This window comes from Hyperolius riggenbachi, chromosome 6 (assembly GCF_040937935.1).
Source record: "Hyperolius riggenbachi isolate aHypRig1 chromosome 6, aHypRig1.pri, whole genome shotgun sequence".
Lineage (NCBI taxonomy): Eukaryota > Metazoa > Chordata > Amphibia > Anura > Hyperoliidae > Hyperolius > Hyperolius riggenbachi.
Window position 1 is genome coordinate 82,062,567 of NC_090651.1, and position 13,566 is coordinate 82,076,132.

At 45.4% G+C, this 13,566-nt stretch overlaps 1 protein-coding gene across 1 annotated transcript in view; it reads right to left on the reverse strand.

Annotated features, from left to right (window-relative positions):
* Positions 1-13,566, reverse strand: part of ATPAF1 (ATP synthase mitochondrial F1 complex assembly factor 1) — a 28,183-nt gene that overhangs the window by 7,130 nt on the left and 7,487 nt on the right. Inside the window, exons 3-7 of the mRNA XM_068239607.1 lie at positions 13,473-13,514; positions 8,863-8,925; positions 8,694-8,744; positions 8,025-8,072; positions 6,546-6,641 (exon numbers count right to left, since the gene is read on the reverse strand). Of these exons, the coding sequence (XP_068095708.1) occupies positions 6,546-6,641; positions 8,025-8,072; positions 8,694-8,744; positions 8,863-8,925; positions 13,473-13,514 (300 nt within the window). The remainder of the gene's footprint in view (positions 1-6,545; positions 6,642-8,024; positions 8,073-8,693; positions 8,745-8,862; positions 8,926-13,472; positions 13,515-13,566) is intronic.

Here is a 13,566-nt window from a genome sequence, read left to right on the forward strand (position 1 = left end):
GTCATAGTTAAAAGTGAACCTGCACAGGAGGAAATTTATATGAGACCGGGGAGGGAAAACCCCACCCCCGGAAACACACAAACCACCTCTTAAAGGAACATACATCCATAAGAAATGCAATAAGAAAATTACAATAATAGCATTGGAAATATCATATATAAAAGATGTAAAAATGTTGTCACTGAAAACTGCTGGGGTAAGTATAAACATACCAATGAGTATATACAAAGAAAATAGTGCGAACTAAGAAAACAGAGGCAGCAATGGTAATACATACAAGTGACTAGGTACATACAGTGTATATATAATCCAATAGTAAAAATAAAGCTTCAATATGTATAGACTAGACTCAAGTCCCACTTTTTATTTAAACCATGTGGTACACGAGTGCCCAGTCTATGAATCCAGAAAGCTTCTCGTTTCAACAGCAACCTTTGCATATCACACCCCCTAACTGGACACACCACCCGCTCCACCCCCTGAAAGACAAAGGATATATCTTCTAATGACACTGTCTATAATGAAATTGCAACAGTTACTACCACATCAGAGCCCGCACAGATGATTCATACTGATGAATCCAAATATGGTTTTGATCCTGGTGCCAACCTGGATCTGTTTGGTGGTTTACTGCATGACACTGACCGCAAGAACAAATTTATATCAGTGTTTTCAGGCAATCTCAATGCAGCTAGCCTGCAGCCAGAACTCACCTTGCATTCTCTGCAAACCACTCTGGAGTGTTTGATGGATAAGGAAGTGCGTCTGTGGTGGGATGTAACTAGCTTAACCTCCTGAGCGGTCTGGACGAGCTCAGCTCGTCCATCACCGCCGAAGGCTGCCGCTCAGGCCCTGCTGGGCCGATTTTTATCAAATAAAGTGCAGCACACGCAGCCGGCACTTTGCCAGCCGCGTGTGCTGCCTGATCGCCGCCGCTCTGCGGCGATTCGCCGCGAGCAGCGGCGAAAGAGGGCCCCCCTAGCCGCCTGAGCCCTGCGCAGCCGGAACAAAAAGTTCGGGCCAGCGCTAAGGGCTGGATCGGAGGCGGCTGACGTCAGGACGTCGGCTGACGTCGATGACGTCACTCCGCTCGTCGCTATGGCGACGATATAAGCAAAACAAGGAAGGCCGCTCATTGCGGCCTTACTTGTTTATTCTGGGCGCCGGAGGCGATCGGAAGATCGCCTCCGGAGCGCCCTCTAGTGGGCTTTCATGCAGCCAACTTTCAGTTGGCTGCATGAAATAGTTTTTTTTTTATTTAAAAAAAACCCTCCCGCAGCCACCCTGGCGATTTAATCAGAACGCCAGGGTGGTTAAAACATTATATCAGCAAGGGGATTATACCCAGAGGTTTACGCATTAAAAAGATTCCCACCACAGTGTACTCCGACAGTTTCATTTTAGAGTGGAACCACATTTTGTCCGACTGTTCTCTAAAACTTATGAGACTCATAGTGACGTATGAGGAGCAAAAACTTACGGATTTGAAATTGCAGATAGACAAAACCAATCAAGATCTGAAGGCGTTTGACACTTTGTCTCTCTATGATGAATTGCATTCCAAATTGAAGACAAATATTAATAAGTTGGAGACAATCATCATGGAGACCAAGTGTGTCAAATTCCTTAGAGATACAAATGATTATAACAAAAATGTGGTATACGAATGGGGCAGATGGGAATCCTTTTACAGGTCACCTAAATCCATTCTTAAAAAATTTACTCCGAAAAAGAATGTGAGTTTTAGTTCATCGGATAATCTAGGCTCCCTATCTGATACCTCAGAAGTATCTGATACACACCGTACTAATTTACAATCTGTTTTTCCTACAGTTCCCCACACATCAGGGGTCCCCCCAATACTCCAGACATCAGGTGTTCCCATTCCTTCCACACCTTATTATCAAACACCCAGGAGCACAACCAAATCAAAAAAACGAAGACAAAAGAGAAACGCACCCGCCGAGCGGGCCGTAAACATAACAAATTTAAATCATCACTAGGGACTCCAGATCTTCCTTTCCAGAATGTTGTTAATCTTTCCAGTTGTACCCTTTCTTCTGATCAGATTAACCTTTTGTCCAGGGGTCTATCTTTTGCTCCCTCATGTCATTTCAATTTGTTTCACACCATCCTGGATCTAAACAAATTTGTGAGAAATCTAGTGGTGAGAAAACATTTCCTGTCGGATAATTTTGACTCTGCGGAGTCCGGTGATGCACTGCCCTTGTCCCGGAATCATATTGGGGATGTTTCCCCGTTTCGGGACATCAGGACCCTTACTGCATTGCGGGACCTCGACGAACATACTTCTGGCAGGGTAGATTTACAGCAAGTTGTCCCTGTCAAAATCTCCAACCCATCTTTTTATCCTGTGAATGCTAGATCTCCTGAGATAGATTCATTCCAGGATCTTATAGAGAGGGAGCTGACCGTCTTGTCCAGGGCGTCCAGGGCCCCTTCCGACCTCACAACATCCGAGCAACAAGCTTTAGCCGCTCTTGAGAGCAACAATGACATTGTAATACGCTCGGCTGATAAGGGGGGTTCGGTCGTGGTCCAGGATGCCCTGGACTACCGGGCAGAGGCCCTTAGACAATTAGGGGATGTGAATGTATATCGGCCTTTACTTCGGGATCCTACGCAGGCTTTCCTTCAAGATCTTCGGGCGCTGCTGGACTTAGGGCACAGCACGGGTGTCTTAACCAAACGCATGTCTGAATTTTTGTGTCCTTTGCACCCGGTTGTGCCCGTCTTCCACCATCTCCCGAAGATCCATAAACCGGACGTTCCCCCGCGGGGCCGGCCGATTGTGGCCGGCATTGGCTCCGTGGGTGAGCGTCTGGGGGAATGGGTCGACGCTCATCTGCAGCCCTTGGTTGTTAGACTTCCTGGCTACCTGCAGGACACCCGCCATGTACTCTCCAGTTTGGATGGTTTCATCTGGGAGGACGGGTTTCTGTGGGTGACCATGGACGTCACATCACTTTACTCTTCGATTCCACATGATCTGGCTTTGGAGGCTATGGACTTTCATCTCCGCAAGTATTCCTCTTTTGATGTGTCCTTACAGGCTTTCCTTGGGAGGGCTGTGAGGTACCTCCTCACGCACAATTATTTTATGTTTGATTTGAGGTTTTTTCTCCAGAGATGCGGAGCTTCTATGGGGGCGAAATTTTCCCCCTCCCTTGCCAACCTCTATATGGGATGGTGGGAGGAGCTCCGCATCTTTGGGGAGGACAACCCCTTTGCCTCCCATATTATCTGGTATGGCAGGTTTATAGACGATCTACTTTTAGTGTGGGGAGGTCCTCCGGCCCTCCTGGAGGATTTTCTGATCTATGTCAACACTAATAATCTTAATTTGAACTTTACAATGTGCTCGGATCCGGTCAAGATTGACTATTTGGATCTTACTCTTAGGGGGGACCCTTCATCTCATTCAGTTTCCACCCGTACTTTCCGTAAGCCCACGGCAGGGAACTCCATCCTACTTGCCAACTCATGCCACCCTAGACACACCATAAATGCCATCCCCACAGGTGAATTTATTAGGGCGACGCGTAATTGCTCAGACCCGACTGATCTTGAACAGGAATGTAATCTAGTTGAGGCTAGACTCAAACAGAGAGGCTACACTGGAAGACAGTTGACAGTGGGGCGCCAAAGGAGCAATAGGCGACCGCGCTCGGACCTATTGAAAAGTAGGTTGGGGAGTGGAGCCGGAGAGGACCGGGTTACTTTTGTCACTGGTTACAGCCTTGAGTTCAACAAAATTACAAACATTATTAAAAAATATATCCCTGTGCTGTACCCTGATACAAAACTTAAAACCATCCTTGACAGAGGGTGCCGGTTTTCTGCCAGGAGGGCCCGCACCTTGGGGTCCATTCTCTCACCCAGCCTTTTCCGGTCTCCCTCCCTCCCCCGCACTCCCACATGGTTGGCGACAGTAGGTTCCTACCCTTGTGGGTTCTCTACATGCAAGTACTGCCAGTGCCATAGAACTAATAACTCTATATTCTCTTTTGCACACAATAAGAGCTTTCCAATTAAGCAGTATGTAAATTGTGATACTAAAAACACAATCTATGTCATTTCTTGCATGTCATGCCGTGTACAATATGTGGGGTGTACCACCCGTCATCTTAGAGCCCGCATAGCGGAACATTATTGTGGTACAAATTGGAACACATTCCGCAAATCTGCGGTTTCTAAACATTTTGAGACGGTACATGAGAAGGATCTATCCTCCTTTGTCTTTCAGGGGGTGGAGCGGGTGGTGTGTCCAGTTAGGGGGTGTGATATGCAAAGGTTGCTGTTGAAACGAGAAGCTTTCTGGATTCATAGACTGGGCACTCGTGTACCACATGGTTTAAATAAAAAGTGGGACTTGAGTCTAGTCTATACATATTGAAGCTTTATTTTTACTATTGGATTATATATACACTGTATGTACCTAGTCACTTGTATGTATTACCATTGCTGCCTCTGTTTTCTTAGTTCGCACTATTTTCTTTGTATATACTCATTGGTATGTTTATACTTACCCCAGCAGTTTTCAGTGACAACATTTTTACATCTTTTATATATGATATTTCCAATGCTATTATTGTAATTTTCTTATTGCATTTCTTATGGATGTATGTTCCTTTAAGAGGTGGTTTGTGTGTTTCCGGGGGTGGGGTTTTCCCTCCCCGGTCTCATATAAATTTCCTCCTGTGCAGGTTCACTTTTAACTATGACTAAGGGCAGATGGTAGGCCCGATACGCGTCAGTTGATCCTGTTTTTATTGCATATCTTGTGGATTTTTTCAAATAAATTTTTCAAGCCTTTTTTCACTTCAACCTGTCTTGGTTTGCGGATCCTTTCTTCTACATTTGTCCTGCTGGGGCCTGGCTTGCCTGATCCTGCACCGACTGGTATGATGTCTGGGGGTAGAGCATTATGAACTCTCTTGCTGTATCTAATCAACCAATCATATGGCAGTTGCTTCAATGCATTTAGGGGTGTGGTCCTGGTCAAAACAATCTCCTGAACTCCAAACTGAATGTCAGAATGGGAAAGAAAGGTGATTTGAGCAATTTTAAACGTGGCATGGTTGTTGGTACAAGATGGGCCAGTCTGAGTATTTCACAATCTGCTCAGTTACTGGGATTTTTCATGCACAAACATTTCTAGTGTTTACAAAGAATGGTGTGAAAAGGGAAAAACATCCAGTATGCGGCAGTCCTGTGGTAAAAAATACCTTGTTGATGCTAGAGGTCAGAGGAGAATGGGCCGACTGATTCAAGCTGATAGAAGAGAAACGTTGACTGAAATAACCACACGTTACAACCGAGGTGAGCAGCAAAGCATTTGTGAAGCCACAACACTACAACCTTGAGGCGGATGGGCTACAACAGCAGAAGACCCCCACCGGGTACCACTCATTTCCACTATAAATAGGAAAAAGAGGCTACAATTTGCACAAGCTCACCAGAATTGGACATTTGAAGACTGGAAAAATGTTGCCTGGTCTGATGAGTCTTGATAGAGTCAGAATTTGGCGTAAACAGAATGAGAACATGGATCCATCATGCCTTGTTGTTACCACTGTGCAGGCTGGTGGTGGTGGTGTAATGGTGTGGGGGATGTTTTCTTGGCACAATTTAGGCTCCTTATTGTCAATTGGTCATCGTTTAAATGCCACGGGCTACCTGAGCATTGTTTTTGACCATGCCCATCCCTTCATGACCACCATGTACCCATCCTCTGATGGCTAATTCAAGCAGGATAATGCACCATGTCACAAAGCTCGAATCATTTCAAATTGGTTTCTTGAACATGACAATGAGTACACTATACTAAAATGACTCCCACAGATCTCAACCCAATAGAGCATCTTTGGGATGTGATGGAACGGGAGCTTCGTGCCCTGGATGTGCATTCCACAAATCTCCATCAACTGCAAGATGCTATCCTATCAATATGGCCCAACATTTCTAAAGAATGCTTTCAGCACCTTGTTGAATCAATGTCATGTAGAATTAAGGCAGTTCTGAAGGCGAAAGGGGGTAAAACACTGTCTTAGTATGGTGTTCCTAATAATCCTTTAGGTGAGTGTAATTGGTGTGGCAGGAGCGCACTACTTCGAATAAGTGATATTCAATATGTATACATATAACTGTTTATATGCTTGATTACAAGTATGTAGGTTTGAATGATTCCACTTGTATAAAGGTATGTTATATGGGGCCTTGCTGGTGGGAAAATCCCTCTGGTATTATTGAACTGGCAGATACATATGCAGAGGTGTTATATGGGGCAAAACTGGAGGGAGGATCCCACTGCTATAACTGGACTGATTTTGCCACTCATGCAGAGGTCTTATACAGGGTCATACTTGTGGGAGGAGCTAGCCATCTTTTTTCAGATTAGAGGTGGGCTTATAGGTCTGGCAGAGAGATATATAACTGAAGATGAGCTTCCTGCAATAATACAAACATGGCTATATACAATACAAGGATGAAAGCACAGACATCTGTTTGGTATGTGACCACACCTGGATATTAATAAGAGAAGTGAAGTGAAGTTCCATTCCAGACCACTGGCCCACAAAAAACTCATAGCCTTCTGCCCTGGGTACTGCATAAAGGAACTGCAACAAGAAAAGAACGGGCAATGAATTATTACATGGGGAACGTAATACTGACACAGAATAACATACTGACAGAGCAGAGCATTGGCTCTGAGCCAGAAGAGCGCACTGATACACATAAGCATACTGACACCATGCTGAAGGAGCATGCTGACACAGCTACAGAGACATAATGACTGCCTTGACAGGGAAGCACTCTGACACAGATGTGTACTAAAACTGACAAAAAAGAAGGCTGACACAGACACAATGACAGAGGAGAAGGCCAACAAAGAAGTATACTAACATTCTGAATGAGGAGCATACTGACAGACACTGAAGCATACTGTCACCCTGACAGAGAAGCAGACTGACAGAAGCATACTGTCACCCTGACAGAGAAGCAGACTGACAGAAGCATACTGTCACCCTGACAGAGAAACACACTGACAGAAGCATACTGACAACCTGAAAGAGGAGCAGGCTGACAGACACTGAAGCCTATTGACCTTGACATAGTAGAAGGTTAACAGACACAGAAGCACACTGACACCCTTACAAAGGAGGAAACTGACTGACACAGAAGCATACGGACTACCAGCGTTTGATTTTAACTCACTGCTCAGGGTACCTTTAAAGAAAACATGGGATGGGTAGATGGGTAGAGGGGTAAAATTTAGACACTTATCTCAGTAGTGAGAAGCTTATTGATGATACAAAGGCTTCCCCCATCCTCTTCTAGAGCATAATTCCTCTGCAGGACCCTCTATACCTTCTGGTTGCTCTCTCAGCCATGCACATGCACGAGTACATCCATACTGAGTATGCAAATGTAAGGTCCATGCAAGCCCAGTAGGACGAGACCGCTTGTGCATGTCTTTTTTTCTGCTGAATGCTTAATTCTACTGGGCATGCAAGGACCTAACTTGCACATGCCCAGTCTGTATGTGCTCGTATAGCAGGGGAGTAAACTGACACAAAAAAAGAGGTGCATGCTAACACACTGACATCTAAGCACTCAGTCATACAAAGCTGTACATTTTAACAAAATGAGAATACGGACAACACTCACAGAAGAGCATTCTGCCTCACAAATGGACAGACTAACACCAACACAGAGGGGCATAACTACAAGTCATGTCCCCCCCCCCCCCAATTACAAGAAAAGCCACAAAAAGACGCGAGATGAAGGATGGACCCCTTTACTGGAGAGAGGGAAGGTTATTAGTTAGGGCCCTTCTAGCGCTCTGGGCCCCCCTGTGGTTGCAGTGGCTGCTCCCCTATAGTTATGACCCTGCTGACACACTGATAAAGGAGCACATAGACAAGCTGATAGAAAAGAACACTGAGACACAGTAGAGCTCACTGATGAGGACACACTAATGAACTGACAGAGGAACTTACTGCAGGGCAGCTCTGTGCTTTTGTCCAGATTGTCTGAAATACCTCCCCCTACACAAAAGACATGAGATGAGTCAAAGCTTGAAGACAATCTATATCCTGTAAGTGTCAGGAGAGTGGCTGCACGCGCACAAACATACACACTGAGGCCCCTTTCACACTGGGACGTTGCGTTACCCTGTTTTTATTGCAGGATAACACAACACCAATGAAAGTCTACGGTGCCTTTCATACCAGGACGGTGTAAAATGATGCGGCGCAAGACACATTTCTCTTCACTGCCAGCTGACGCTCGGGAAACAGCATGTTGGGGGGCAGCTTGCGCGGGGGAAGAGGAAGTTATGCAAGTCTATGGCGACAAAGATAAAAGTGTCTGCCGACATCGCGCATGTGCATAAGCGTATTTTGTCAATCCACTTCCGCACAATTCGTCTTTTTCGGCCACAGGAAGTGAGCGCTAGAGAGCCTCACTTCCTGCTTGGCCTGATGCCAGAACGGGGATTACCGCGTATTTATGCAGAACTCTACGATGACTGGTTTTGGTGTTGTGGTCTGATGTGACCCTGGCATTGGCAGTGTGGAACCGGCCTGAAACACACAAACGCACACACTGGGAATACAAGTGATGCAAGCCAAAATTAAGCCACAGTGTGGCAGGAGAGCGATACTCACTGGTATTACAGCGTACACTGTGTCCTTTGTAGAGAAGAACTGACTCCAAATCTGAAAGACACATTCACTGGTTAGGAGAGGAAAGCATTCTGCATGTCCCACTACAACCATTTCTACTGGTGCGAGTCTGCAATGTGCCCCTTTCTTCCCTGCATCACACAAACTCCACCTGTTTAATCTCATCAGCATTTTTGTCTTTCACCATTTCCAGGTTCAGGATGGAGCTCAGCGTCTGTAAAAAGGAAGAAATATAAAGAAGTTAGGAATATGACTCTTCACCTTGCTGTGTCCTCAGCTGCCACTAGGGGAAGCACAATCCAGCCTACAAGCTACCATATTATAGGCCTGATCCAAGAAGCAGCAGTAAAACTACTACCTATTAGTGGAATGCACGTCACTCAGAGATGGGACAAGGTCCTCCAGCACCCGAGGCTGAGACACCAAAGTGAGCCCCTCCATCCCTCCCACCCCAGCCGTCACACACTGATTGCTATTAGACTAAAAGGCGCTCCAGGGCCCCCAACACCTTAATCTCTAGTTATCTGGCTCGCAGTCACTGCCATGTATCCATTTTTCTTATATCTCTCTGCTTCAACCACAATAGGGAAATGATAGCTGAGTGAGTTGAGGCTGGAGCCTTTCTCGCCTCTAACTAGGCCTGGCCCTGACGTCACCACAGCAACGTTGTTTGTTCTGGTAAAAATGCTGTGCGTGTTAATTTTACCACCGCTTCATGCATCAGGCCCCAGTGTTCTCCCCAGGCTCTTTTAGCCGGGTGCTCCACCCGGCTAGATTTGGTGACCACCCGGCTGTCATCGGCTCACCTCCTCACCACCTCCTATGCTGTAAGCAGAGTTGCCCTGCATTTTCATCTCGACCCACCCGGCTACTTTTTCATGCCACCCGGCTACTATTTCATGCCACCCGGCTGGGAAAAAATTCTGGGGAGGACACTGGGCCCTATATGTGATAGCTTGTCTAGCATTTTCCTTTAGCAGAAGCTAAATAAAGCTTGCATTCTTGCTGTCAGATAACACAATGGCTATCATTTATAAAGCACTCCCGCATGCATTCCCGCATGCTGAAAACAGCTGACTTTACCGAGCACTTAGCAAAATGTCAATTCATAAGAGCTGTTACCGCATGAAAAGCTCAAATTACCGGGCAGTGAGATAAATTACCGCCTTGTGCGGTGATTATCTCAACACGTCACTAAATGTCAATTCATAAAGATTAGAGCAGACGGTATTGAGACGGAGAATACCGCTCCCTTGGAAGAGGCGATAAGCATGCGGATAACAGCAAAGTTAATGGAGACAGACCTCCCAGGCAGCAGCAGTGAAAACAGAACAAAAAGGCTTTCCAGAATACCCAGGCTGTGTTTTTTAACCTCCTTGGCAGTATGCCCGACACTGTGTCTGCCCAGGAGTCCCCCAGCATAATTTTAACAGATTGCATGGCTGTAATAGCTTCAGCTAGCACTAGGCTAGCTAGTAGTGGTGGCCGGCATCCCCCCGATTACTGTTCATCCCCCCAATCGCCTGCTAAATACATTACCCAGCCTGGATCCAGCGATCGCGCAGCCTCCATTCCTTTCTATGGGGAGGATCGGGTCTGCGCATGACGTCGCCGACGTCATGTTCGATCCTTCCCATAGAGAAGAGCGGAGCTGTCCGGGGAGGCTGCGCCGATCGCTGGATCCAGGTTGGGTAATGTATTTAGCGGGCGATCGGGGGGATCAACAGTAATCGGGGGATGCCGACCACCACTACTAGCTAGCCTAGTGCTAGCTGAAGCTATTACAGCCATGTAATCTGTTAAAATCACACTGGGGGACTCTCGGCTGCAAACCCTCCTGAGCGGCGTAACGTTCAGGAGGTTAACCTCTTGGATACCTGTTTTCATATGATTTTTACATCAGAAAGCCTGCATGTGTAACATTTCTTTAAGTTCTTCTAATCTGTGGCAATTAAATAGGTTGTTTAGAAAGACTAATAGACAGATTCAGCGCAGATTCAGGGCAAACAGAGACAGTTTTAAAAAAAAGGCACATCTAAAGGGAAGTTGGGGATGCCTTTTTTATTGTAACTCTGTCTCTGGAGGGGAAAATGTATCAACTCAGGCAGCTTCTCATGTTACCGCAAGCCTAGAGCCAGCCTAGTTCGGGAAATCCCCGCACTTCTATCGCAACTGTAAACATTTTTATGAATTAGCACACAGAAGTCTAAAATACCAAATGCGGTATTTTCCCGCCCGGATTTTTTTACCGAACATACTTTTCTGAATGATAGCCAAAGTCTATAAACACCTCAGCTAGCGTGCAGGAAACCCTGAGACACACAGTAGAGATATGCTGCATAATATGAAGTAGCACTCCATGTTTATTGGATATTATCATTTATCAATCTCCCAGTTCAATTCCTTTCAAGGACAACAACACACTATGTAAAGTCACATCAACTATCCACAAATAAGAAAGATAAACAACCTCTGAACAACACACAGCTGCTAAAGGGGCCCATACACTCAGCCGATTTTCTGGCCGATCGATCCCGATCGATCGATCGCAAATCGGTTGGCCAATCGGATGGCCGATTTCGATCGATTTCGATCCATCGAACTGGCAGGGTGGAAAATTTAGGTCGATCTGATGAGATTGCTTATCAGTTTGCATTGGCCTTAATGAAAATCTGATGGCAAAAAAATACCATCAGATCGAATTTCAATAGATTTCAAACTGAAATCTATTGGAATTCTATCCTGGTAAAAAATGTTCTAAAAACACATCAGATAGATCATCAGATGCATTTCTGATCTATCTGCTGCCAATCTGACGAGTGTATGGGCACCTTTAGTGAGATCACATTGTTACTCGTGACATGATAAATACACAGAACCTCATTTACTGGGCTGGAGGGCAGAACATAAGATATCCTGAAAACCTGACCTGGATTCATTTAAAGAGAACTTAAGAAAACACATATTTACCGAACTTAAGAAAACACATATTTAACGCAGAAGAGGGAAGAGTCTGGATACTGTAGAAGCTTCCAGTGTTCTCGTCGCCACTGCTGCTCACCAGAACCCACCAGAAAATCTGGGCTACGTTCCTCTTTAAGCATAAATGTGGCTAGATTGTGTAATGGTTAAGGGTTCTGCCTCTGACACAGGAGACCAGGGTTCGAATCTCGGCTCTGTCTGTTCAGTAAGCCAGCACCTATTCAGTAGGAGACCTTGGGCAAGTCTTCCTAACACTGCTACTGCCTATAGAGCGCGTCCTAGTGGCTGCAGCTCTGGCGCTTTGAGTCCACCAGGAGAAAAGCGCAATATAAGTGTTCTGTGTTTGTTTGTTTGTTTGTGTGCTGACGTGCTGCACCGGTGTGAGCAAAGCCAAGTAGCCCAGTAGCACCCAGGCTGCTTGTGCACTAGCGGCTCCAGTTTACTTTGCAGGCACGGCCATGATCTGCTACGAACAGGCACAGTTCAACCGCACTTGATCCTGAAGAGGAGCACAGACCCGATTGTCAATCCAACAAGCTTTTGTCGGATTTCTTCAGGTGGTCCGCAAGCGGCAATGGAGGTCCAGAGGATGCTGTGGGAGGCCTCTACAGGATCCACAGGCTTCCCTCTTCTTTGGTATGTGTTTTCTCACCTGAGGTTCACGTCAAGCACACTTTAACATACAGTGGAATTCATTTATAGTAAATTTTTCGGGGGACCTGGCCAAGTAGTTTACTAGATCAGACGTTTACTATATCAAGATTGGTCATATATTGTATATTCTTACAGGCGCATGTTCGGGACCTGGGATTCCGCTTACTATAGTCAGAGGTTTACTATATCAGAGTTTACTTGAGCGGGATTCTACTGTACTATTTTTCACTTTGGGTGTGCGCACACGAGTGCACGAGACTTCACTAACCTTTCAGCAACCTTCTCTTTGCTCTGATATGGACTCAAGTTGCCTATAAACTTTACAGAGCCATATAATCCAACTTGCATGTATTGGGAGGCTTTTTTGCACTTTCTCAGTGCAAGATGTGGTTGTATGATTTGGGATGATGGACTTGTGGGGTGGGGGTGTTGCTGAGTATCAAAATTAGATGTAGAACCAGAAGCGCTAACATTTTTGTGGAGGGCCCAAAAGAACCAAAGGCCATCTACTCAGAAACGATGCTAAGCACAATTTTGCTTTCCTAAAGATCTCACTGCGATCATTGACTCTCCCACGCCTGTACAGTGTATACTATGCATAGGAAATGTGTTATATCAACTTATCTAGCCACAGGATTTTTACGGTAATCAAATGGAAGATATGAATTTTAGTGGATATTCTCCTCTATGCAACGTTGGATTATTGCTATATATTTAAGGAAGCACTCTACTACGTGACTCTTCTACACATAGTACTGTGGACTAAGTTTGCTTGCTTGGAGACCCTATAGAGTTGTTGTGTGACGGTACATCTACTATTTATAAGTGAAGAAGATAGACAACCTGGTACCCATAACTAGGAAGTGTATGAGGCTTCACCTCTCCGCTAAGTCAGATCACATTTGCTATCCGTAGCTCAAGATGATCAGCAGCTTCTGAAACTTACAGTGCTGATATCAAAAGTCACAAAGGTAGATAAGCTACCTTGGAACTGACTGCAATGTACGAGTGACTCAATTTACCTTATACACTGGTGAATATTACACAGACATTGCCCACACTAAAGTAGATTTTTTTTTTTTGCATATTGAAATATCATGACTTGGTAAAGCAGGTCACACTCACCTTATTCTTTGTAAACCCTTCTTTCACCAAGCCAGATCCAACCTAGAGAAGGAAACACAGGGACACTCTTGTAGATGAGGCTTTGTTGTAAAGA